We start from the raw sequence: 26,950 nt of genomic DNA on the forward strand, positions 1-26,950 counted from the left end.
ATGAAACTGTGTATACTGTTTGTTTATCTTTCTAGTCAGCTTAATAGTTGAGTTTATGAGAGAAGACAGGTTTTGCATATCCTTTACAAAAATGTGCTGTCTGTGGCATTACCATGGTACAGTCATGATATCTGATGGTACTTTGAAATAGGCCTATTTTATCCACCTTATTTTTAGCGTAAGTGTGAGTGCAGCCATTTGTAACGTGAATGTGTGAGGCTTCCAGTTCCATCTGCTTCCAGTTATGTTTAGCTGTACAAAAACAGTCCCTTGTGCTGCTTGATATTGCAAACTGGTATTCTCATATTATTTTCATTTAGAACTGAACTGAAATTTACTGAACTGTGTTATTCTTATAGTTATCTACCTATAGAGAATGTGAAGCTGACGTCAAGCCACGTTGAGTTCTGGGAAACTTCTTTGTTTATCCGATAAAACCAATAATAAAACCAAGCCTACATCAGTTATACAGCATTATTGTGGCTGCTGTGTTACATAAAATGTACACGTTAAGTGTTTTCCTCTCATATAAATGTGATATTAAAAGACCACATTCTGTGCACACCTTACTAATAAAGCATACTATGTGCAGGAAAACAGATGAGCCCAAAATATGAACTTTTAAATGTAACTGTCTGTCAATGCATAAGCCATCTTAGCATTTTGTTTTTATGGTTTCCTAATGGGAGGAAAACACTTAACGTGTAATTAAATGTGTTGCGTTCATATTCTGGGCTCATTTGCATGTCTTTTAATATCACTATCTTAGTACATCAAGCCAGCATTTTAAAATGCTACAAAACTGTTAACAAGCTCCCAGGGATTTGATTTTGGTGGTTATTTGTTGAAATAAATATAAACAATACGGTGTGTTTGTGTCTGTCCGCTGAATGTGACCAGCAATCTCTGATTCTCCCTCATTGCCATGGAAATATTAATATTTACAATGACAACAATTATATGTCATTGAAATGCTTTCAACAAAGAAATGGATGAACTTCTGTCAGCTTGTTGAACATATACTTTTATTTGGATATTTTACCATATGATGACCCGAGCAGCAGCGAGTGTCCAGCGTCCAACACTGTTTTTACGATAATCAGATCAACATTGTAAACGAAATTCTAAAAAACTTAGGTGAAAAAAATCTGATTATAATGCGAAGCGATAAATAGCTTCCCTGAAAATGATACAATGAAGAATGTGAATATTTAACTTCAAGGCAACAACAAAACAAAAGATAAACGCGTGTATTCATATTCATGTATATGTACACATATCTATGTCCATTTTAATTTCAGCATTTGTAGCAGAAGGGCAATCCTCGCAGAATGGCAACAGCACCCCAGCATGCAACGTGGCATGACATAGCTTCATGTTCTCAGCTAATGAATTGGAAGTCTCGCACATTCAGAGATAATTACTTACTTCTGCGTTGCAAAATAAGGTGGCGTTTCTCACTGTGCTTAAACCAAGGTTTATCGAGTTTTTAAATCCCACTTTCAACCACTTTCAACAATGTTTCATATTTTTACATTTTGGAATGGGGTGAGCATTCTTTATAACTCTGGATTTACTACAAATTGCGTTACTAAAGGCAATGTGTAAAACAAGAGGCTTTCATAGCAATTTGTAACTATTTTACATTTTTGTGAATGAGTGGCTAATTCATATGAATTTGTACATTTGTACAAATTGTCTCATTTGTACATTTTTGTACAATCTGCTTACATCTCACATTTAGGGGTGGACCCATGTGTTAATATTATTATTATTATTATTATTAAGAACATACTGTTTTAACAGTCACAAAGTAAGTTTGTCACTAAATGTAATACCTAGACAGTATGCGATTTCAGATGTAGTGAAAATGTCAAACAGTGACAGAAAATGTGTTAATTTTTAATTAGTTTGAGTGGTGAAGAGAGAGGGTTATTCAGAGTTATGGACTGAAAAGTCTATCAAGGACAAACTGTAAGGTCATGAACGTATAAATTATGTGCAAGGTCACGATTTGTGGTTGGCCAATCAATGATATTGACATTGCAAAAATGCAAAGGAACATTAGCATGGGGTTCCCTTTCTAGTTGGTCTCTCGACACTGTGTCATCAAAGATGTCGCTTTGGGGTTATCCTCTCCTTCCTCAAATCTACTGAAGCCTTATGAAATCTCGCGGGTGAGAATTCACTGTATACAGAAGGAAAGTTCTCGGCATTCACACGACATAAATAGCCCCCTGCCTCAGAACAGCAGTTTGCCGTGCACAAATCTCAGTGCTGTGACCTGCTATGCACAGAGCAGGAAGTGCTTCGAATGCTCACTCACTCATAAGCAGTAAGCAGCCCCCCGCCTCAGAATAGCAGTCTGTCTTCCAGCTTCGGCTGCTCGCTCACTCTCATAATATTCTGCGTCAAATTGTGCCGTGTTTATAAACAAATCCGTGGTAAAATGAAGTGAACAAAGGACCAAGTTCTCACTGACGTGGTCTGGAACTTCATTAAAGATAAAATTCATCCACTGATCACTCTTTCCTAATGTTGGGATCAGAAGGAAGGCAATGCAAAGTCTGTGTTTTTCCACAGCTTGGCACTGCAAAACATTTTGTTGCCATCTTTATTGGTTTGGTTTCTGCGTAGACCTGCATTTGCCTCTCAATATATATCTACTACATGTGCAAATCAGTGGGCGGGGCTAAACAGGAAGTGATGTAGAAGCTGGCATTGATCTTCTTCTGCAGAGGTGGTGTTTAGCCACACTATTAAGTCATAAAGTGACACAGTCCACAACCTTCCATTTTGGCAGATTGGCTTCAGTATAAGCTGTTTTTAGAATAACGAGAAAGTTTTGAAACTTACAGGATGTTTTTATAGTACACTGACCTCGTATATGTCAAAAGATCAAAGGAATATTGATTTCTCAGTTCATGACCCCTTTAATATAATACATCTTCTACAGTAACATACATGCCATCCTTTGAAAAGTGCATAAACATGATGCATGAACTTCATTAGTATTGTTTCAAACTGCATCCCCATGTGTGCTGATTTGATTGGTCCTTTCTCACTGTTCTCCTGGCTTGCATGAGGCGTGTTGTTTGATGGCGCGTGTGCTATGATATTTATGTTTGTGTGTATGATGGTGTTGTTTCTGCTGAGGTTAATCTTGCATGTTCTCTCCCTCCTGTCCCCTGCGTGACACCCCCTGCTGCCCCCTCCAGGACCTTGCAGTGGGACACTGACCCCTCTGTTCCCCAGCTCCAGGCTGACTCTGAGCTCGGGTATCTCCTCCTCTCTGTCTCTTTCTTTCTTTCATTTTCCTCAGTTCTGCTGAACTTTTAAATGCATACACATTTACATGTACAAATATTTTTCAACAGATGTACATGCATTTCTCTTGACACCTATTGCCTATATTCAGTGCAGAATTGTGTGAATGAATTCTTAAATTCTTTATTTTGTATTGACTAAAAAGAATGCATAATTTTAACTGCAAAAATTTGAATTTAAAAAGTAAGTAGAACTAAAATTAATTTAAATAAAATGCTATACTTTACCTTATTCCTTTTTACAGCAAATGTTGTCAAGACTATTCTTGTTTGAAAGTATATATGTATAGAAAATACAGTAAAAACACTAATATTGTAAAGTATTATTACAATAATAAATATTTAGACTGCATTATGCTCACCAAGGTGGCATTTAAATGATCAAAAATACCGTAAAAGCTAATATCATGAAATATTTGTACAATATTTACAATAAAAATACTAATATGAAATATTGTTAAAATATTCATAATAAAAACACTAATATAGTGAAAAATTATTGAAATTAAAAATGAATAGAAAGCTCAAAAGAACCAAATTACCAAATTCATTTTTATACTGTATATTGTGAGCATACAATTTTTAATATATGACTAAAAGCTTAGAAGTTATTGGGTTGAAAGCAAGATTTATATATATATATATATATATATATATATATATATATATATATATATATATATATATATATATATATATATATATATTTACACACACACATATACATATATATAATAATTTATATATATATATATATATATATATATATATATATATATATATATATATATATATATATATATATATATATACAATGAAATAGTCCATAGGCAAAGTACATTTAATTGTAGATGAATAAACAATATATTAAGAATTAATATATTATTGCAGAGTTTGTCTTGTTTTTAGGCCAGTTGTGTTCTAGGTTCCCTTTTAATGTCTATTTTACTTTTTTTACATTGATAATCTAAATTTCTCATATTTGTGAATGTGTGTGTGTGTGTGTGTGTGTGTGTGTGTGTGTGTGTGTGTGTGTGGTATTGCACTGCCTTTGTACCGTAGTGTACCATTGTGTATGCAACTTTTTCTTTGTTCCTCTCATTTCTCTTTTTGGCTCACTCCCTCTATCTCATTCCCATTTCTTTTTAAGTTTGTCAGGTTCAAGTGTTTTCAGCTGGCCACTCTCCAGCTGTGTGCCCAGGGCTGTATGTGACAGTGATTGATGCACCATGCCATGTACTGAGAATGCTTTAAACATTAGTTCTAGCAGTCAACTGAGAGTCATCCAAACTTACAATATGTTCATGGACCTGAATAATGAGGCCTACAGCATATTAGATGTAACATTGCGTTTTATCACTGTGATTCTGTCAATTTGTTATATGCACATGCAAGCATGTGCACACTTGTGTCAGGTTGCAGGACATTCATAGTCTGTATTTCTGTCTCCCCAGACGTCGAACACATAGATTGGGACCTTCTAAGATAACTCAGGTGGATTTCCTGCCCAGAGAGGTGGTGTCCTACTGTAAAGAGACTCAGACACCGCTAGCAGCTCATCAATCTGAAGGTAGATACTTATGGTAATATTCTATATGTTTTGAAGATGCTATTTTTAAACTAGACTGTAGATTGTCTAGCTGCTAGTTATAATCTAGAGTGGTTAAACTACTGTACATTTAAGCTAACCTTGTATTAAAGTAGCTACACTGGCAACTACAAACAAAAATAGCTAATTACATTTAAACTATTTAAGGGTGCAGATATACAGTATATACATGTACAAAATAATGTGTCATTCTTTAAAAACACTTTGTCATGCTACATCGTAGATTGTAACTGGAAAACCTGTGTTATTTTGGAAAGAGCTGAGCTATTGTCATACTAATGAAAAATGTGGTGAGCATTGCTTTCAGTTAGTTATTCCCCAACTCTGAACTGTAACCACATGAACTGTGGGGAGGAAAATAATGCTATTAATCAGTTGAAGTTTTCTGGCTAACTACGATGTGAGGTCACAACCTATGCTTAATTCAGTTAAAAATAAATGTAATTAAAGGGTTCATATGATGCTGCTAAAAAGAACATTATTTTGTGTATTTGGTGTAATGCAATGTGTTTATGCGGTTTAAGGTTCAAAAAACACATTATTTTCAAATATAATGTACATTATTGTTTCTCCTCTATGCCCCGCCTTCTGAAACGCATTGATGTTTACAAGGCTCAACGCTCTGAAAAGCGAGGTGTGCTCTGATTGTCCAGCTATCCAGTGCGTGCGTTGGTGTTCGTGAATTGGCCGAACTGCCTTAAAGCGTAATGACGGTGTAATGTTATGCCCCTTAACTACTAGCCAGCATGAGAACTCAGCGCCTGCTTTGCTCTGCTCATGCAATCCCATATCATCCTCTCTTTTTAGCAGCATGTCAGTCAATGTAGTTTCACAACCGATTCAGTGTCGATTTGGTGAACTGGTTTGACCGGTCACTAAGTGCCCAGAAGATCCGGTTAAATAGAAAGATCTCGTTCCCGATCCGTATACAGCGGTAGACGAGCCTCTCTTGAAAAAACATACAAAACACAATTCCAACCGAGGCATTTGTTGCAGTCCATCCTAGTGGGGACATAAGTACTGATTTATCATCATGACTATGCTTATACTTTTCTCTTTTTTGCGCATTGCGCTTAGCGGCGCCAGTCGCACTTCTACCGCGTCTCGCTAAACATCCAAAACTCCAACTGCATTTTGTAGATTGTGATGAGAAACAACAAACAACAAACAAGCCTACTCTAAACTCGCGTTTGAATCATCATTGGCAAATTATTTAAATATAAAAAACGTACTTACAGGCTGTGAGTCAGAAGTGCCAGACTGTCCTTTCAACGTTTGAACTGAAAATATATTTTCCTGATGTTTCAAAAGCACCATTTTAGAGTTAGAACTATACAGTTGTGGCCTGTTGTGTGAAGTGAAATTTATGTAGTGCAAAATCAGACATTTAATTACAATTGTACATGCACTCACCTTGTCAAACACTGTTAAGATCTACAATAACTGTTTATGTAGTTCTGAAATGGGCTGTGTGAAATTGAAAGGGGCTGCTCGGTGAAGAGCTTTGATTTTCATCGCTGTCAGGTGGGCTGTGATCCTGACGTCTGGTTCCGTTGAAGAGCTCCAAACCTGTGCAGATTTAGATTCATTGGACCAGCTGTGGCCTCCATTTCCTGAGAGGGGATGTGGGGGGAAGGCTTTTTTTGCAAAAAGAGATGCCTGCCTATCAGTGGCTCTACTTGAAATGGCAGAACAGTAACGGCATTGAGTCAGGCTTTAAGTGGATGCAGACGGGTAATTCAAGATGGCTTCTATCATCAGAACATCACTTGGAGTTATGCCTGCGTTTCTGTGGAGGGCTACCATTTACTTTCACCTTTCTGTTGAGATTCTTGTGTTCACTATCAGTTCAGGTGCATGATATTTTTTTTTTTTGTAGATGAATCCTTTGCAGACCAATTTCTATATCCATCTACATTTAAATATGAATATACATGGGATAGTTCACACTAAAATGAAAGTTCTGTTATCATTTATTCACCCTCAAGTTGTTCCAAACCTGGGTCTCTTTTTTTCTCTGGAACACAAAAGAAAAAACTTATAATATACACATTATTAGCCCACAAAAACAACAATAGTGACTTATGGTTCAACTTTGGTTATATTTTTTATTAGCCCTGCAAACATATAAATAAATTATTCATTTGCATATTTTTAGATACTAGTAAAAAAATACTAGTACCAAAAAAATGATAATGATAATTTATTAGATTTTTCATTTGCAATAGTAACTAGTAGAAATTATACAGCTATAATGATAATAAAAACAGCTATAATAAAAGTCCAGAAGATTATAAATTCATAAACACAATTTTCTGGTGTCTACTGTAAATACCATCATAAAAATAACATAAAACAAAAACCTTCACTGAAACCCATGTTAAAGCTTGGAAGGCATGAAAAAAAAAGCTTCAGTGAAATAGCATATTCACCAATCCTTTTTTGTTGAATCCTGAAACTTCTTTAAATGGTTAAATAGTAAACTCATACCTCATGTAGCATGATACCATATTAATAAAACTCCTCTAGCTGACTGATTTATGAAATGTGAAAGTGCTTAATCAAAGCCACTTTTGCTTGTTTGTAAAAGAATAATGTCAGGATATTTCTCCTTATTAGTTTAAGTGTGGTTCCTACCACAAAGACGACTTGGCTTCTCCATTCGTTAACTCGACACAGCAGTCAGCGCTGAGCCACCCTCTTCCACAAGTGTACTCTAATGCACTCTATTGACTTCAATCATATATTTGAAGCCAATCATATTTAAAGTGTCATATTTCAATGACATTTTAAAATTTATAGCCTTGTTAAAATGAAGCTCACATAGAGCTCGGCTAATTTGATTGCATCCCCCAGACTCGGGAGCCAGGCCTGGTATAAAATGCAGATGGTTTGAAAAGCACCCTAAACATCTCCATATGGACGGGACCCCTAACAAGCGGCTTTCGGTATATTTGCATAACATCGCTGGTAGTTGTGATTTGAAGCGCAGCTTTTGCTATTTGGTTTCCTCTGATTTGGGTTTAAACCTGCAAGCGGTGCACTAGAAATGAGTGTTTTGTGAAACAGACTTTACCTCGCTGCTCTCCATCTCATCTTCTTTTTTCCATCTGCATTTCACACCAGAATCTCATGGCTCCTTGATCCCAACGCTGGCAACAGCTGCTTGCCATGTGATTGGAGACTTCCTGTCATTATAACTGATGTGTTTTTATTCTTTCCACTTCCTTGAAGCCTGATCAGAATTCAAATTGCTGGTGGAATTTCCTGTCAAGGCAGGTCATTTATTCAGCAAGTGCAACCGCTGACAAGCCTTTGATTGGCCGTTGCCCTTAGCAATCGCACTCTGTACAGTTTATTTGTTTTTTCCTCTCGGCAGGTTGAGCTCACAGCTGTCTGTAGGTACAGGTTGTCTGTCCAGGGGAGACCCTGCCCCTGCAAGACCTCTCACATGAGAAAGAGAGGAAGTATTAATAGGTCTTTCCACCACCTGCTACAGCTTGCTTTCTGTGTTTGTTCAGGCCGGTGCAGAGGTTTCGTCCATTGATTGGTGAAACTAAACAGATGCCTTTTTTCCCTTTCTTTCTTTTTCCTCTCTGACCCTCTCTCTCTCTCTCTTTTTTTTCCCTGAGTTGGGGGATGCAGAAACCGCCCAGGTGTTAGCCCCCCTAGACTGCACTATAACACTGTCATGAAAGCCAGCAGTGCCTGCAGAGACCCTTGAACCAGCAGCAGCCAGCATGTAGTTTGATTAAGGTCAAATGAACCTGAGCACTTTCCAATATGCCCTCTACTTACAGTACAATGGCTAAATATATGTTTGGTTAAATGTCTCCTAAAAGAATTACTGGTAACACTTTACAGTAAGGTTTCATTTGTTAACATTAGTTAACATGAGTTAACAATTAACAATACTTATGCAGCATTTATTAATCTATTTAATGTTTATCTCAACATTTTAACATTTTTATCTGTAACCCTTATTTAATGCCTCATTGTATAAGGCAGTAGTCTTTTCATGTGTGTGCTCATACAATAAACCTTAAAATTGTAAAAGTATTTTAACATGCGTTGTTTATAACACTAACTAATCAATACAATTCCTGTAGCCTTGAGGATCCTTTTCCATTCAGACGCCTCTGTTAAAAAGTTTGGGGTCAGTAAGATTTTATGCTCACCAAGACTGCATTTATTTGACGAAAAGTGTGAAAAAATAATTAATTGTGAAATATTAATCAAATTTAAAGTATGTGTTTTATATTTTGTGTTTTTCTGTTTTCTATTTTATTCTATTTTATGTATTTTTCATGGCACAGCTGAATTTTCAGCAGCAATTACTCCAGTCTTCCATGTCACATGATCTTTCAGAAATCACTCTAATATTCTAAACATTTCTTATTATTTTGTTGACAGTTGTGCTGCTTAATATGTTTGTGTAAACCGTGATGCATTTTTTTTACAGGATTTTTTTGATGAATAGTAAGTTCAAAAGAAAAGCATTTATTTGAAATAGAATGTTTTGAGACTACACATACAACTTACACAAAATAAACAAAAACAAACAAACACACACATATTACTGACCCCAAACTTGAGAAGACGTGAGAAGAAATAAGAATGTTTAAGATTCTATGCTACATCTAGGTCACTAATCAGTCAAATTTGTGACACTAATAATGCAGATTCTCTTGTACACAAGGTCAGAAGGTCTTGTTTTCACTGAAGTACAGGGTTTTTCTTTGGCTAATATCTGATGCCTTTGGCTTAACACACTCAGGCGAAGAATTCCTTAATGGATCCAAAAGGTTCTTGGCCATGTGTATTGTGTTCGTCAGCTGTTTTGTTTACCCCAATTTAGCCCTCGTTGCAGGTTTAGTCATGTGCAGCTTCAGCCCTTGTGCTTCCAGCAGTATCAGATCCCATGACAGATACGGTTTCAGAAAGGTTTCCGCTGGTGGTCTGGGAAAAGTTGGCAGAAATGAACGCCAAACCTGTTAGCCAGTGGGTCATTTGTGGTATAAAAGCCTTCCAGATCTCACCATCAGAGGTAAAAGACCTTAAAATGACATTATTGTGAAGCAACAGCACTGAATGTGTGTAGCATGAAGTCATGACTCAGCGGTACTGGTCAGTCAGGGGTTGTGACCCATCTGAACTCTTAACCCCGCTGAGAAGCCTATTCTCTCTAGCCGTAGTTTGTCTCACATCAATCTAAATGTGTGTGACTCTGTTTAGGCAAATTGAATTCAATGAACTGTTTGCTTCCGTCTCAGCTTTGCTCTGATGAATATGGGTAGTGTGATATGCGTCCAGGTTCTTGTGTGTTGGTTGGTCGGGGATCTGTCTCTGCTAAGTGTACATTGTTCTTCACTCAATCAAATTACCCACCAATCACTGAGCGCCATATTCAAGGCTCCAGTTGGCTCTTAGCAACATAATTTGTATGAAAGAACTGGCTTGTATGAAAGACTGCTGGGAGTGGATAACATTGCAAAGGCATGGCTCATCCACTGGACAGTGCACTCTGGGAAAGACAGCTCCCCAGTTATATACTTTCCTCTTGCCCATCCAATTTCACACAGTGCATTTTTAGAGAAAGTGACCCCTGAAAATTTGGCATCCTTGATTGGAGCGGTTGGCTTTCACAGTTTGTGAGTGAACACATTAGATCTTCTCTCTGTTCTGAGGTGAAACAGTTTTTTGAAACAAAGGAATTTTTCACCTAAAAATTTAAATTCTGTCATCGTTTGCTCATTCTTAACCTTTCTCAGGGCTCCAAATTTCCACACAATAAACATAGAAAAAATTAATTTAAAAATGTAGTAATTTTTGTGCATTCATTTGCAGTTTCATCAGACATCATCTTGTTAAAGTGTTCGCCAGTGTTTCCTACAACAACAAGAACACTGCGAGCCATGATGCTCAGTTTGTACGCAAATGACTCTTATGAATCAGTTGTTTTTAACTGTTTTTTTTTTTTTTCATTTAATTCCCTAAACCGAATACAACCTTTCACACTCGCTTGGAACTAAACAATTTGAATCAATGAATCGTTTAATGCTACTGAGCTATAAACTGACTCCCTCGTTGAACTACGAGTAATTTATCAGTAATATGTGGTTCAAAATAAAGTAACTTACTGTCATTAATTTATGTTTTAGAAAATTAAATTATTCGGTATTTAATTTAATTACTCTATATTAGATGACAACACGGAACTAAAAATATATATTCACATAGTTTTATAGTAATAAATAACGGAATAATAATAATAATAATAATAGTGGTATTAAAAAAAAAGTGTAATTTGAAAAAAAAATTAACTTTCCAACTGTTTTATTTTAGGAGAATTTTTAGGTCAACTATTCTTTTGATAACCTACATTAATGCTTTAAGAGCAGGCCTTCTGAAACATAGTCTTCAACTTTTTCTGATGGACCAAGTGGACCTATCAATGAAATGTGGTCCAGATCAGCAGAGTTTGAATCTACGGGTAAGCCATAATACTTAGACGGCTTTAGCAGGCTCTGCCGCTAATTACCATCAGCCGATAAGAATTGTTTAACTAAAAAAGTCCCTAGTATTTCACCCTTGTTCAATATAGTGAGACCCAAGGTTGGTTAAAAACCATAGAACTTTATTGCAACCGTCATGATACTGAATTTTGTCATTTCTGTACTGCGCTTGGTCACCCCTGTCCTGGAAACCATCTCAAGGAAGTTGAACAGTGCAGAAGGTCATGGAAATGATGTGGTTCTTTGTTTCTCACAATCTCTCTTTCTTTATTTAACGTGTGCATGACTTTTGTGTGTGTGTGTGAGTGAGTGGGCTTCTTTTCTGGAATTTTTCAGGGCCATTAGCTCTGGGGGTCTCCAGTGGGAAGTGGTGATTCACTTTTTTACAGTCACTTTTTTGGTAAACTTGTGGTGGTCCTGTAATGGTTCCTAATTGCAGGCAAACGGAGTTCTAACTAACTGCTAATCTGAAAGACATTACAGGGACTTTGCAGAGACCACCATAACCAAGCGGTTGAAAACAACAGTAAATGTCAATTGATCCCAGCCAAACATATTGACTCAATTAATTCATTGAGTTTTCAGGTCAGTGTTTGACCACTGAATATCTCAAGCGTCGGAATAATCATAATGTTTGATGACCCAGGTCATTCTCAAGAGCGGCACAAGTTATATTTGCTGTGAATGATGCTTGAAGGAGGCCTACTTAAACCATTTAAAAATCTTTTGTTTCTGGCACATGTATTTAATATCACCTTGACAAACAGTTTTGCCTTGTTGAGAGTGTGTTGCAGTTGGTGTCTTATAAACAGCAGTTTTCAGATGATTGTGGTCAAGGCTTTTGCCCATAGCCTTGCCATTCGGGACCAGCTCGCCCTCTGTGTGGGTTTGGCAGGGTGTATGGGTCACATATGGAAGCGCTTCATGCTGGCGTGTTGTTTCAGCTCTTTTATACAAGAGAAAAGCTGAGGGTGTCAGTGTTCACAAAACTAAAGGCTAGCCAAAATTCGCTTTCATACAACAGTGGTTGCTATTTTCTTCAATCTCCGTCCCAGGGAGAGTCATGTCGTATTTAGATACTGTTACATTTACCCTCTTTTGATCTGCAATGTCAGAATTAATTGTTGGCATTAGAGGGGATGTCTGTCTTTTCTCCCTTTGCTCTGTGCTGAAATGCCTAGACTTTGAATTCATCGAAATCATCTGACTCTGGTTTCAAGCCCAAATAGGCCTGAATCCCCAATGGTTTGGATCGAGGCGGGATGCCAGTCAAAAAAAAAAATCTGATATCAGACAATACAATGTCTTTCACAGTAGGTGGACCTTGCCAATCTGGACCCAGATGATTACAATTTTCCTTTCTTACCGCCACATAGTAAGATAAATGAAACCATCTCAGCCAAAAAATGGCCCCTGTCCACAGAGCCACTATAATAATATTTGCCATCTGATGTGTGTTGAACATCAGATGGGATACTGTTTCATCCCTCTGAACAGTTCAACTTTTTCCATGTAGCACACAAAAGTTGAAAGTCCCATCTTCCCCAGGAACTTCTAAGATTGTTGTAAAGTCAGGTGAGGCGGTGTACAGGTCTGGGTGGTCGTAGGATTGCTGCTACAGAGGGTTTCTATTAAGTATTTCAGTTCTGGATCAAAAAAATGTGTGTGTGCGTGTGTGTATATACACACACACACACACACACACACACACACACACACACACACACACACATATATATTAGAGACACGTATATATAGGCAAACAATATATACTGTATACCACACACACACACACATATATATATATATATATATATATATATATATATATATTAGGGCTGTCAAATGATTAATCACGATTAATCACATCCAAAATAAAAGTTTTGTTTACATAATATATGTATGCGTACAGGGTATATTTATTATGTATATATAAATACACACACATAAATTATATATTTAGAAAATATTTACATGTATATACATTTATATATTTATATTCTTATATTTTATATTATATATAAATATATTTTAATATATAAACATAACATATTCTTCTTAAATATATACATGCATGTGTGTGTATTTATATATACATAATAAATATACACAGTATACACACATATATTATGTAAACAAAACTTTTATTTTGGATGTGATTAATCGTGATTAATCATTTGACAGCCCTAATATATATACATACACACACACATACTGTATATGTGTATATATTGTTACTACTCATGTATATGTATGTATGTGTCTATTGTTTCTTACACTTATTATTATTTTATGCTATTTTATTTTGTTCTACTATTAATTACTTTTCATATTTACCGACAAGACCCTTGCTTATCTTTGGTACCTAAGGTGTCTCTGATTAAGCAGGGACATTTTTAATGATTTTAGCTATTGCTATATAGCTATATATTATATTACAATATTGCTGTATAGCTATATATATATATATATATATATATATATATATATATATATATATATATATATTATATATATATATATATATATATATATATATATATATATATACATATATATATATATACATATATATATATATACATATATATATATATATATATATATATATTAATGCAGTTTTATGCAATAACTGATATAAAAAGGTAATATAAAATAATCTTACATAAAAAGCAAATATATTTAATAAATAAAGAAAAGTAATATTTTTATGTGCTGATTGAATGAGTTGTTTTGGTTATGTACTACAGGGGACATTAGGGGGCACTCTTAGCACATCAACGTCATAGAAACTGCAGCAGCATTCAGACTTCTGCTGCTTTGAAAAGACATGAATTGTGTACTTAAAAAATTCCATGATATAGTTTATTAAATAATTGAATTCCGGGCTATTTCTCGTGTATTATAAACGTAAGAACTGGAATAGTGCATTTCACTGCTGAACTATTGAAATCAGTTTATTTTATCACCAAGTTTTAGTGATAAATTTCTTATTTCTGATAAAACATGACTTCTTTAAAACATATTTCACTAAGCACTTAAATAAATCTTAAAATCAAGGAATTTTAGCCAATATGCCATCTCTCTTTTGTGACTTGTTGAAAAGTGAGCTTAGCTCATTGCCTGAGTTGAGCTGCTCATTTTGACAGGCTAGGGTTTGGAAAGTTTGAAGTCATGAGGTTTAATCATGCTCTGTGGCCAGTCTGTGCATGGCGTGGCATGATGACTCCTTTAAAGATGTGGTTCTGGGAGCAGGCCAGCTTCACTGGCACCACATTTGCGGGCCAGAGACCAGTTGCATAATGTAGGTTCATTACCAGACCAGAGTCTTGGTAGGTCAGGAATATGGGATCTGGAACAGTAGACGCTCAGTGAAAGGAGGAACTAATCATTTTCATTAGAGTTTGTGATTAATGTCAGTCTGAGATGCTGTAAGGGATTCATTTCACGTCACATATAGAATTTAATTGTCAAGGATTTTTATGCAAACTAAAAACTTGGAGATTTTGAGAGGTAATAGAGCAGTTTTATATTCAGCATTGTTGCAGAGTGTAATTACTTTGACTTGTAGGGCTTAGAGGTTGAATAAAAGAAATGGAAGCTATTCAACGGATTTATTGTTTTGTTAAAAAATATAGAATTAGGCAATCAGCTGTAGCCAGACTAGTTCATTTAGTTTGGTCAGATGGATAATGGAACCCTGTCTGTGTCTGTCTAAAATAACACAGTTTCTTTCTCATTGTTTGAATTTGTGGTTTGAAATGTTTTTTGTTTTAACAATGAGCTATGTGTTGTGTTCTGGTCTGATTAGTGAGTAGAGTGCATCTCCTAGTTAATAGCCATTTACTACTTCTCGATTTGAATTGTACACTAGGTAAAATAAAAGTTTAAATAGTTGAATCTAAAATACAGTATGTAGAATAGTACTGTATGTACTTTAATATTGTTTTACTATCAAAGGATTTCCAACAAGTCAAGTAAAGTGTCCAACAAATCAAGTAAAAATCATTTCAGTAGAAATTATGGTATTTACATTTATCTTGAAGTGATTTTGTCCAATAACATATAAAAATGGAGTAACTGTTTAAATAAGACCGAAGTTTAATCTAAAATATGTACAGTAGTATGTATTTTAATATTGTCTTACTGTCAAAGGACTGTCAATAAATCAGGTAAAATGTTTATTTTCAATAGAAATATATATTTTGTAATTACTCTTGAATTTTTTTTTGTACAATTAGAATTATTTACACATTAACACATTATTTTTGCATTGAGATACTGTTACATTTACCCTCTTTTTTGATTTGGATGTCAAAATTAATTGTTGGTATTAGAGGGGATGTTGCAATTAGATAAAAACAGGACCAAATGCCAAATGGTATTCAAATTGTACTGTATTTAATGGTAATAAATAAAGTAAAATGTGAATCATTTCAATAGACAGCGTTTTTTTAAATTACTCTTGAAATTACATATAGAATAGATTAAATAAAATGAAGTTCCATTATAATAGTTGGAATTATTATACAATAGTAAAATACAATCTCAGAAACTGTAAGAAATGTAAGAAGGTGGTAACTTCCCCAACACATTATTTTAAATATTCAGTCCAATCTGACAAGACTTGAAAATCTCAAATCTAAAACATTTCCTGTGCACGTTAGCAGCGCTTTAGAGAAGATATCTGTTCAAAGTGTTGGCTTTCTTTATCTCGCCCGACTTTGAACATTTCCAGACCCCAGAGTGCTGTCTCAGTCTCTGAGGGGAAGGCAGGTCTGTGATGCGTGGCCTTGAGCTAGAAGATAGCGGTACTCTAAAAAGGACTTTATGATCAATCTCAGCCGTTTGTCATGATGATGTCATAATGATGACAAATGAGAATGATGAGGGAGACCAACAAAAGGCCGTGCCCAAATGTGAAGTTGCTTTTCCAGTAAGGAGTCAAAGCATTATTAGCCACAACAGCAAACTTTGAAGAGCCTCAGAATGGGCTTCAGAAGGGGAGAAGAAAGATAAGGGTTGTTATGATTTATGTGTATGGTTTGATGAGCTGCATTCAGTACATTTTAGCGTTTTCTCTACCATTTGTCATCGAGCTATTGAGTCATTCATCTATTTTTCTCTGATGTTTTAGTCATTATTATTAGATTATATTCAAAGTTTTTACATAGCACATGTACAGAACCAATTGAATACAACAACTTTATAGCAGTGCAATTAATAATTTAGCACATAAATAAATGATAATAAGGTGTAAATGAGGTAAAAATTATAGTATAGTGTGGTCACAATAAAGCATGTTATAGTAGAGAATGTTCAGAAAAAAAATGCAATGCAATGTTTATAGAAAAAATATACAAGCAATATAAATTTGATGTTATGTATGTATGTATTTATAGAGAGAGATGTAAATAAATAATTAAATATTGATTTTTTTAAATATTATATACACACATTTTATAGTATTTATATTTTTAAATAAATAATTAAATAATTACATATTTAAAAACTTTTTAAATTGTATATATATATATATATATATATATATATATATATATATATATATATATATATATATATATATATATAGATATATATATATATATATATATATAGTGTGTGTGTGTGTATGTGTGAACCTGGAGCACAAAACCAGTCTTAAGTCACTGGGGTATATTTGTAGCAATAGCCAAAAAATCATTGTATGGGTCAAAATTATTGATTTTTCTTTTATGCCAAAAATCATTAGGATATTAAGTAAAGGTCATGTTCCATGAAGATATTTTATAAATATATCAAAAAAAAATACTAAAACCTAATTTTTGATTTGTAATATGCACTGCTAAGAACTTTATTTGGACAACTTTTAAGGTGATTTTTTTTTCAATATTCAGATTTTTTTTTTGCACCCTCAGATTCCAGATTTTCCAATAGTTGTATCTGGGCCAAATATTAACCTTTCCTAACAAACCATACATCAATGCAAAGCTTATTTATTCAGCTTTCAGATTATGTATAAATCTCAATTTCGAAAAAATTGACCCTTAAAGAGTACCGGGGATAAGAGATGTTATGACTTTACTTTTGCAGTTTTATTTGGACTTTAAATAATTCTATTTTTTCTTTCTGAATTGTAGCTGAAGGCGTGGAAGCAGTATTGTTGGTTTGTCGCCCATCCGTGTGGTTTGTAGTTATGAAATGCAAACACTGTATCCACATCCATGGGCTTTCACACAGCTGCAGGAGGCCCTGAAGAGTGTCAGCTCAAGGACCTGACTCCACTCTGGCCTGTGCTCTGTGTGTTTGATGAGCAAGTAGCCAGGAGTACAAGTACTCTCTCCACAGCTTTTTTCCCCATCTGATTAAACAAGACAGTCTGGTTCTCTCTGTGTGTGTCTGAGTGAGACAGACGGGAAAAGGAAAGAGAAGAGCTTTTGTTGGCTGGATGGGTCACAGTTTGCAGACTGCAGCGTGTGCGGAATCTATCATCATGGCTTAGTCCAGTTTGATGTGAATTGTTTTACTGTTGCTGTTTTAATATTAACATTTTTAGATTGAATTTGTTACATTTATGTTTATGCATGTCACAGAAAATGCATTCAGTATATTTTATCAGTTTTGTATTTCACTAAGGAATTGAACTCATGGCCTTTGTATTGCTAGCACCAGGCATAGTTAGTTACTAAAGATGAAGTGTTTAATTTTGTGAAGATTATAATATTTTCTTCTGAATCAGCTTAATACAGTATACAGAGACAGCAAGCCACTTGTAGGATGATTTGAATAACATGTTTGGCTGTCAGGCAACTTCAATCCAATTAATGAGATTTCTGTTTCTGACTTTATTTCTGATGGACAGAAATTCCAGAAAAGATGGGTTTTGAAAAATAATGTGAAATAAAACCATTTTAAGTATGTTTGCTAGTTTTAGAGGGGTTTTGTACCTGACCAGTGCAAATTGTCAGTCTAGGTGATCAGATATACCAACTTAAACCCTCTAATTCGCCCCTGCTAATTCACATGTACTGTTTTTTTTTTTTTCCCAGCAGGTTTATGCAAAGTTATAGTACACCTATCAAAGGGACTCAAAGCTTCACCGCCTCATTCTCATTTGTGTCATATTCAATCTGCCCTGACTGAGGTCCATTATGTGACTCGAAGGACGTTTTTCTGGCTGATGTGCCATTCAGGAGTGCAGTAGATTGATAGTGTTTGTCTCATGCTCAGTTTGTCTTGCCAGTTCCACATTACAGGCCTCTTTCATGTTCCTGTTGCTGCCTCCTCAGTGCTCTGCCTCTGTTGTGGTCTGCAGGCTGTTGACACCCAACTTCTGAAGCCTAATTTTGGTATGTCTGTAATATGTAGTTCTTCTTAAAAAAGCAAGACACATGCATGCAGGCCTGAAAGTGTGTCTTATATACTTGCGTGTCAGTGTGTAAATATGGTGAGCAGTAGGGTTGACTCCCTATGTGTCTCATGCCCCATATGGAAATACCCTTGGCCCTTCAGTTCAATTTCTCTCTGTGTTTCAGAGGCCCTGAGGAAAACAAACACCCTCCGCCCCCTCACTGACAGAAAAAATCCCCACTTGTCAGATGAGGGGATTTTTTGATTGTCTAATCAGCTCCATATCCCAATCCAGAGGCCTGGAGCAGTGCAGCTTGGTCCAATAAAATGCTGGATGAAAGACTGAGTCGCATCCTACTTCCATTTAATCGATGGCATCTTATCTCGCTTTTGACGGCATTTTTTCACCACCATAATCTTTTATATGTGCCTGTTGTAAACGTGCTCAGAACTCTTCTGTGTGGCGATCATTTTAATAAAATAATTTTTATTATAGCTTATTATATTTTATGGTTTGTTAACATGTTAACTTCATTCACATGAAATATATTTTAGCATATAATTTTCATATTACTGTTTTTAGACAGAAATCATAAGATTTAAAAAATAAATATTTTATTATTTCACAATATTAAAACACGTATTAAAAGTGCTACATAAATGTATTTGAATTGAATTAAAAACATTTCTCTTCAAGTCTAGGACAGTAGTTCTCAACCAGAGGGCTAGGGCCCACTAGGGGGCCTTAGCAAACTTCAAAGGGTTTTTGTTTAAAATGTTTTAAAAAATCAAATGTGAAGTGTAATGAAATCATTTTTGTTCCTCAATGAATATAATTAACTTACAGTGGGTATAGAAAATAAAAAACAATCATAAAAATAATCATATCATCCTGAAATGAAGACTGAAATTAATACTTACAACCATTGTTTTAACCAGCTGTATTTACGGACTGTATTTAGTGCTTCTTATAACATCCAAGTAAAGGATATAACACCAACATATCAGAAAAAAATAAAATAAAAATCACTGAGTTGGAAAATGTATCACTCTCCTCCTAAAAATGACTTGTAAACTCAATCAGGTGTAGCTAATCACCTTCTCAAGGCACACAAAGCTATTTGACTTTCAACTGTGATCACCTGTGATCATTTTGATCAGCTCAGCATGAAAAGAGCTTTTCTAGAGCATTTCAGTCCTTGGTAGTGCAACTGAAGCAAACAATCAACTATAAGGGCACTCATCAAAAGATCTCCCGGATAAAGTTGTGGACAGCCACAAGTCAGGAGATACAAAAAAAAAAAAAAAAATAAAACTTGATCAATGTCTAGAAGCACAGTGAAGTCTATAATTAAGAAGTGGAAGGTATTTGGTACAACACAGACCCTCCCTAGATATATATATATATATATATATATATATATATATATATATATATATATATATATATTGTAGTTATAGTTCAGTTAATATAGTTTTTAGGGGGCCTTCAGAACTGCTGGTCTAGTAAGATTACTGATCTCAAGTAAACCATTTTATGATGCTTTAACATCATAAAAACTGTATGGAAGTGTGAGCCTGACAAGTGCACTGTAATTCTCCTTCAGCACTGATGTTTCCATGACCACGTCCATCTGTGAACCATTTGTGCCTGGTATATCGCGTGCAGTGTCTTTAGAGCGGGAAGTGCTAAGATCCTCCTTACCACATTCAGAGGCATTTGATTTCACAATCAAACAAATCAAGTGTTGCCACCGCTACTCTAATATGTGATAACCAGAACTAATCTTTCACATACCCTGCACCCAGCCATTGCGCAAATAGCGATTTATGTTACCTAATTAAGCAGTTAATTAGCTCAGGTGTCATGAGTCCTACACCCTGAGATAAGCTTGTGGTTTTAAGGATGGAAGTCCTATTTTGATTGAGTGCTGCTGCTGTGTTGGTCATTACGACTAGCAGCTTGACAAGCAGCGGATTTGAATTGCTTGAGCAGCTTGAGGAAACCGAGAAGAGATTGAAGGCAGGTAAGATGGGGGGATGTCAATACCTTGCAGGGCAAGTCCACAGTTTCATCAACCTGGCGAGCAGGGTGGATGGTTCATAATGTTCCTTCCCACTGAGTGAACTCGTATTAAGCACCAGGGTAGAGTATGTTAAAGTTGTCTCGTTTATCCATCTCTTCTTCACTTTCAAGACTTCTAACCGATTCCTTGATGACATGTTGGTTGCTGTCACCTCATGGGAAGTGCAAATAAACATTCTGACTGGGATAGGAAGGTCAGATGCATTATAAATGGATTAAAGGGCATTTTTTAATTTCCAAATTGGCTTGAAAGTTCCCTAACTGAATTTTGGCCCACAGTGCTGATGTTTTTCAGAGCGATAAGGGGTGTCACGAAAACATGCTTTGGCCAAAAAGCCACAGGGATCTGCGGATATATTGCAAACCTCTTGAACGTTTTTTGCTAACCTTTTGACCACAACCATGAATCAGGGTTGTTGTTGCTTTATCCCCCGTCTGTGTGGTCAACGTGGCTTCTTGCAAATGACTTTCCTCTAGACCTGGTCATATCAGGTCACATCCTCCTCCAGACTTGGACATCCCGATCCAAAACCTTCTGACATAGTGTGTCTAGCATGTGGGTCTTCTGGTATGCAAGAGGTGTCCCGTTCTCTGCCTGTGCTATTTTCTGTCAGGCCCCAGAGAAAAGGAACAAACTCAAAATGAATGGCAGGGCTCTTTCTTCATCTTGGGGTGGGCCAGAGCAGTTCATGTTGGTGTGGTCGGTCTGGGCTGGCTGGCTGCCTGTCTGGGTCTAAGGACTCCTCTATTCCCCGCTGGTCTCTGGCTCAGAAGCTCAGTCTTATTCAGCAGCTAAACCACATTTGCCAGACACAGCTCACATCAGTGATCCACATTTAACCTCTGGGGAATCAATTGTCTCTGTGCTCACGCTCATTTACCATGGATTTAACTCTCAAAGTGTACATACTGTATTAACACAAAACATTCATTATTATGAATTCAACATAGAGTATACTCTATGCACATTTGATTCAAACCAAAGTGAATAAATGTACTTTTACTTGACGTCATATTCAGTTTTAAGCAAATAAAAACAAGGCTTGAAGAAGGGAAGTACACCTTCGTTTGTTTTAGAAATCACCTCTACATCAAACCCATACATTAAAAAGAAAAGTTACACACCAATAAGCAAAACTATAAAGATAACTATAAAGATAACGATATTTCTTTTTAGACGCGTTATTCTTTGGCTGTTGTTCATCAGCTAGTTTTGAAAGGCCAACGTTTACAAAAAATATCCAATTTTTAGAAGTTCAAAAAAGCAGCATTTATTTGAAATCAAAATATTTGGTAGCATTTTTTGAGTTAGCAACAGTAACTGAGTTTTTCAGGATTCTTTGATAAATAGAAAGTTCAAAAGAGCAGCATTTATTTGAAATCGAAATATTTGGTAGCATTTTAAAAGTCTTTACGGTCACTTTTGGTCAATTTAATGCATCCTTGTTGAATAAAAGTATAAAAGGATAAGTAAAAAAAAAAAAAAAATCTTACTGACCCCAAACTTTTCAATGGTACTGTACTGTAAGTGGCTTAAAAAAATGAAAATTTTCCTTCCAGAGCCCTATTTTTAAGCCCTATTGGATAGAGATAAATATAGGGAAAAACATTATTGTTTGAGATTAAACCCCAATAAAGGCGGCAAATCTGTCATACTATAGCTTAATTCACAACAATGTAAGCGACTGCATTCTTGCAAAGCTTAAATCATTGTTAAGCGTGCCTCCAGGCCCTTGCCTCCTCCTTGACTGGTGTGAACACAAATACACTGGTGTTAAGAGAGTCAGCCGTAACACGTCTGGCACGATGGGATCACTTCCTTCTGCAGACTGGGCACCCACTGTCAGCCCGACCCCGGATAATTAACCTCTGCCACTGGGGTTCAACAAGAAAACAATCCCACAGAGCTCTGTGTGTATGCTAGCGTGACTGTGTGTGTGCCCCGTCTACAGGTGCCTGTGAGGGTGTTAAGCGTCATCATTCTCGCCATCTGCAGGCATGGGACAGGGTAATGGAGAGGGCTAGGAACACATGCCCAGTGCTTTGGACGGCGTAGCAGGTGGCTTAAAGTGGATAGTGCAAGGCTGGGTCTTTGACTGAGGTGACTAGGTTAATTTAGGGGTGAGTCTTCAGGGCCTTGGGGGCCCCAGGGCAGACATTTGGGGGGGTTGATCGAGTGCAGAAAGAGGCCACGCCACACACCCGCTTCCCGTGGGGTATCTGTGCCTCTCTTCACGAGCGGACCTCTGGATTCATAAACTCACACAAACGCATGCACACGTGTAGAACATATGTTCTTTGGGTCCTGAAGGAAGTTTCTTTTAACTGGGTGTGTTGTTTCTCTAGAGCTCACGGTTGTGAAAATGCAGCTGTGCAAATCCACATTGAACCGAAAAAACAACAGGCCGTGTTGATCCAAAACAAGCATTGAGTTTGAGCGTCTGATTAGTAAAGAGTCTGATTGTGAAATGAGTCAGTATGTTAGGTACAGAAGATCTGTAAGCTATTATTATGGAAGAGTCTGGGTCTCAGGGTGGGTCACAGGGAGGCAGTGAAGTTTGGCAGGTGTCATAGAACAGAAACTCAACATGATCTTTTGTGTGTCCTTTCAGGATGAAGAGGAGGAAGAAGAGGTCACAGAACCGAAAACTGGCCCAGAAAATGACCTGCAGGAGGAGGAAGAAAGCAAGGACACAAAGGAAGGTAAGAGTGGGTGTGAGTGTGTTTGCTTAGTTCGCTTAGCTAAATCTTATGAAACCTCCCTTTGAGGATATTCAGGGATGTCCTCAAAGACAGAAATGATACTTACATAAATAAAATGTTTTTTAATAATAATAACAACAGCAATATTTATTAATTATATTAATTAATTCATTCACATTTCATATAATATATGAAAATTGTTTAAACATAACTTTTGTAATATAAATAATCAAAAAATTATTGTAGAGAAAGGGTTTGATTATTTTTTTTTATACTTACCTTTAAATTAAAAATGTTTTGTTCATAATAATAAAAACATTACAAGTAATATTTCATTATATATATATATATATATATATATATAGATATATATATATATATATATATATATATAAATATAAAAATAAATTTTCTTATTAGAAAGCACAGTATGTTATGCCCTAATGCTGCAACATGCCTTAACTACCAATATTATATTATATTATATTATATTATATTAATATTATATTATTTTATATTATATTTATTATATTATATTATATTATATAATATATTAATTATATTATCAGAAAGCATTGTATTTGTATTTGTATACTCTAATGCTGCAACATGGCACAGCTGGAGCTATATATTATATTATTTTAAAAAACTAAATTAGGTCAGAATATATATATTCTGTGGTATATCCTAATTTAGATGGCAAATGTGTGTGTGTGTGTGTGTGTGAAGGTGTTCCAAAGGTTGTAAAAAAAAGTTCCCTACACAAACAGCCTCCACCTGGCACAAATTTAGCACATTTGACTTCTGTATGTTGGATGTTACACGGAACAACATCTGCTCACTTCAGACTCAACGAGAGAGATGTCTCTTTACAGTAAAGCCTGACGTTGAGACGCATGTTCTGCGCACATGTTCCATAAGTGCCAATAGAAACCATAACAGATCTGTAGATTACCCACAATGACTAAAATTCAATGAGGCTGTTCCACAAGGGCAGTTCCTTCTGTGTTGGCATAGCTGGGATTTTATTGTCGCCTTCTTTTGATGTTTCAAAGCCAAATGCATCCTGTTAGTGGTTAATAAGCTATGGGTGGAGTGACATGACATTGAGGGGTTTATTAACTTGACGTAGTGTCTCTAATAATTTACCATGTGATTAACAGCTTGTGCTGTTATCAAACATTTCCACTACTGTACAAATCACTAAAACGATGATGCAAACATTTCCACTACTGTACAAATCACGTTTTTCTTACCTGTCCTGCTTAAGTAGTTTGTGTTTGGGTCTCCCACATGTCAAAATTCCCAAAGTCACCAAACAGGATCAGCGGAGCGTTGAGTGGCCACTCGCGTGTGACCCCTGCAGCTATATCAGATGGCATTCTTGCTGGCGGGGGGCTGGGCTTATCAGGCTGCGGCATTCTGGGTCAGGCCTGATAGAACTTTAATGTCACTAGACCCCAGCAAGTGGACTTCAAAGCGTGCGGAGAGTGCATTCTTTGTGCAAGTGTACAGGGTAAATATCTAGAGAGAGGCGGACAGAGGCAGACTGTGAAAGCACACGAGGGCTTTGACTCCACGCTGACTTTGATCACGCTTTTGTCTTCCTTATGAGTCATCAAAAAAAGCACGCAAATCAAGTGGGCTCAGATCAAAGGGACGGGCCCCTAATAGTCTGGGAGAAAATGGAGAAATGCAATAACATCAAAAAAGGAGGAGAAAAACTGTCATTATGGAAAGAAGAACTAAGAGTTGTGTGTTCGCTAATGTATTTGCTTATTCATTTATTGCTTGTTTTTCGTTTTTATGCCCATATCTTCCTTCTAATTGGCTTAACTACCTTCAAGGCTTGTTGGGAGTCAGGAATAAGAATGTGGCCGAGTTTGTTTAGGTTTAGTTTGTACAGTTACTGTTCATCGTTATGCCGTACAGCCATGATTTTGTCTGTGGTTAAATCCGTTTGTTAGTGTTATTGTATGTAAGTGATAGGTATAAACACATAGCCCATTTTTTGCGGCCATGGCATGTGCTTTTGTGTGTTTGTGCATTAAAACGTATGGCCTGTTCTGTGTTTATTTACTCGGCAGCTGTGTTTACATCTTCGTTTTGTTGTGTTTTGTCTTGTGCGTGGATCAGGCCACCCGCGGGAGCTGACGGAGGAAGAGAAACAGCAGGTTTTGCACTCGGAGGAGTTCCTCATCTTCTTCGACCGCAGTATTCGTGTGATGGAAAGAGCATTAGCTGAGGACTCCAACATCTTCTTTGACTACAGCGGACGAGACCTGGAGGAAAAATATATATAAAAAAATAAAAAGTAACACATACATTTCTCATGTTTATTTTTAAATGTTTTATTGCTATATTAAGAATTTCCTTTAACAACAGTCAAAAATGGTTACTAATGGTTATATTACTGCAAACTTGATTGTAGTTAAAAGAAATTTATGTGAGAAACTGGACCACTTTGACAAAGAAATTTATGTGAGAAACTGGACCACTTTGACATCCATAATTAATCTACATGAAATGTAACCCAAAACACAGAATGTAGTTACACAATATAAACTGCTTTAATTATCTGGATTTAATTTATATATTAGGTAAATTTTATATTTATATAATATTTTTTTCAAGCAATGGATGTAGGTTGCTCCAGTGTTATGCTCTGTAATAAAATAAATGATCACACAAATGATCATATCACTGTTAAAATTATCACATTTTAAAATAATTTTATAGTGTATTGTCAACAGATTTTCTGCAGAACGTGATATTAATATAACAAAAATAGGAATGGTTGGTGTTAGTTTGTATATAGTAAAGTGTATATTAAAACCCCAGAGGCAGTGTTAATAAGAGTATCTCTCTCTCAGAGATCTGCAGGGTGGCTCCAGTCTCTCTCTCAGTCGTCTGTTCTATGATGAGCACTGGTCAAAGCATAGGGTCATCACCTGTCTGGACTGGTCCCCTCAGGTAGACTGACCTCCCTCTCTGACCTCCTGTATATGTCAGCACCTGTTCATTTAAAAGGGAGAATCCTCCCATTCTTTGTCTCTGAGTCAGCTTTATCATCCTCTTCTCTGTTCTCTCACCCTCTCATCTTTCTCCTGCCTCCACTCTCTTCTCTTCATATTTCCAGTACCCTGAGCTCTTGGTGGCCTCCTACAACAACAATGAAGACGCTCCTCATGAGCCAGACGGTGTGGCTTTGGTGTGGAATATGAAGTTTAAGAAGACCACACCAGAGTACATCTACCACTGCCAGGTGAAAACCCTTAACACAACACAAATTTACACACTTACCCAAATACCGCGTCACACATATTAAGGGAGTGCAAATTGCAATTGCAAGAAAATGTTA

At 36.1% G+C, this 26,950-nt stretch overlaps 1 protein-coding gene across 3 annotated transcripts in view; it reads left to right on the forward strand.

Annotated features, from left to right (window-relative positions):
• Nucleotides 1-26,950, forward strand: part of LOC109062620 (cytoplasmic dynein 1 intermediate chain 1) — a 59,531-nt gene that overhangs the window by 3,842 nt on the left and 28,739 nt on the right. For 2 of the 3 annotated variants that reach the window (XM_042776982.1, XM_042776984.1), the window contains 6 exons: nucleotides 4,781-4,896; nucleotides 6,186-6,187; nucleotides 23,499-23,589; nucleotides 25,726-25,885; nucleotides 26,460-26,562; nucleotides 26,729-26,854. In XM_042776982.1, coding sequence (XP_042632916.1) covers nucleotides 4,781-4,896; nucleotides 6,186-6,187; nucleotides 23,499-23,589; nucleotides 25,726-25,885; nucleotides 26,460-26,562; nucleotides 26,729-26,854 — 598 coding nt within the window. Of the gene's footprint in view, nucleotides 1-3,218; nucleotides 3,279-4,780; nucleotides 4,897-6,185; nucleotides 6,188-23,498; nucleotides 23,590-25,725; nucleotides 25,886-26,459; nucleotides 26,563-26,728; nucleotides 26,855-26,950 lie in introns of all 3 variants that reach the window. The other variant, XM_042776981.1, reaches the window with a different exon arrangement.

The sequence above is a fragment of the Cyprinus carpio genome, chromosome A19 (genome assembly GCF_018340385.1).
Source record: "Cyprinus carpio isolate SPL01 chromosome A19, ASM1834038v1, whole genome shotgun sequence".
Lineage (NCBI taxonomy): Eukaryota > Metazoa > Chordata > Actinopteri > Cypriniformes > Cyprinidae > Cyprinus > Cyprinus carpio.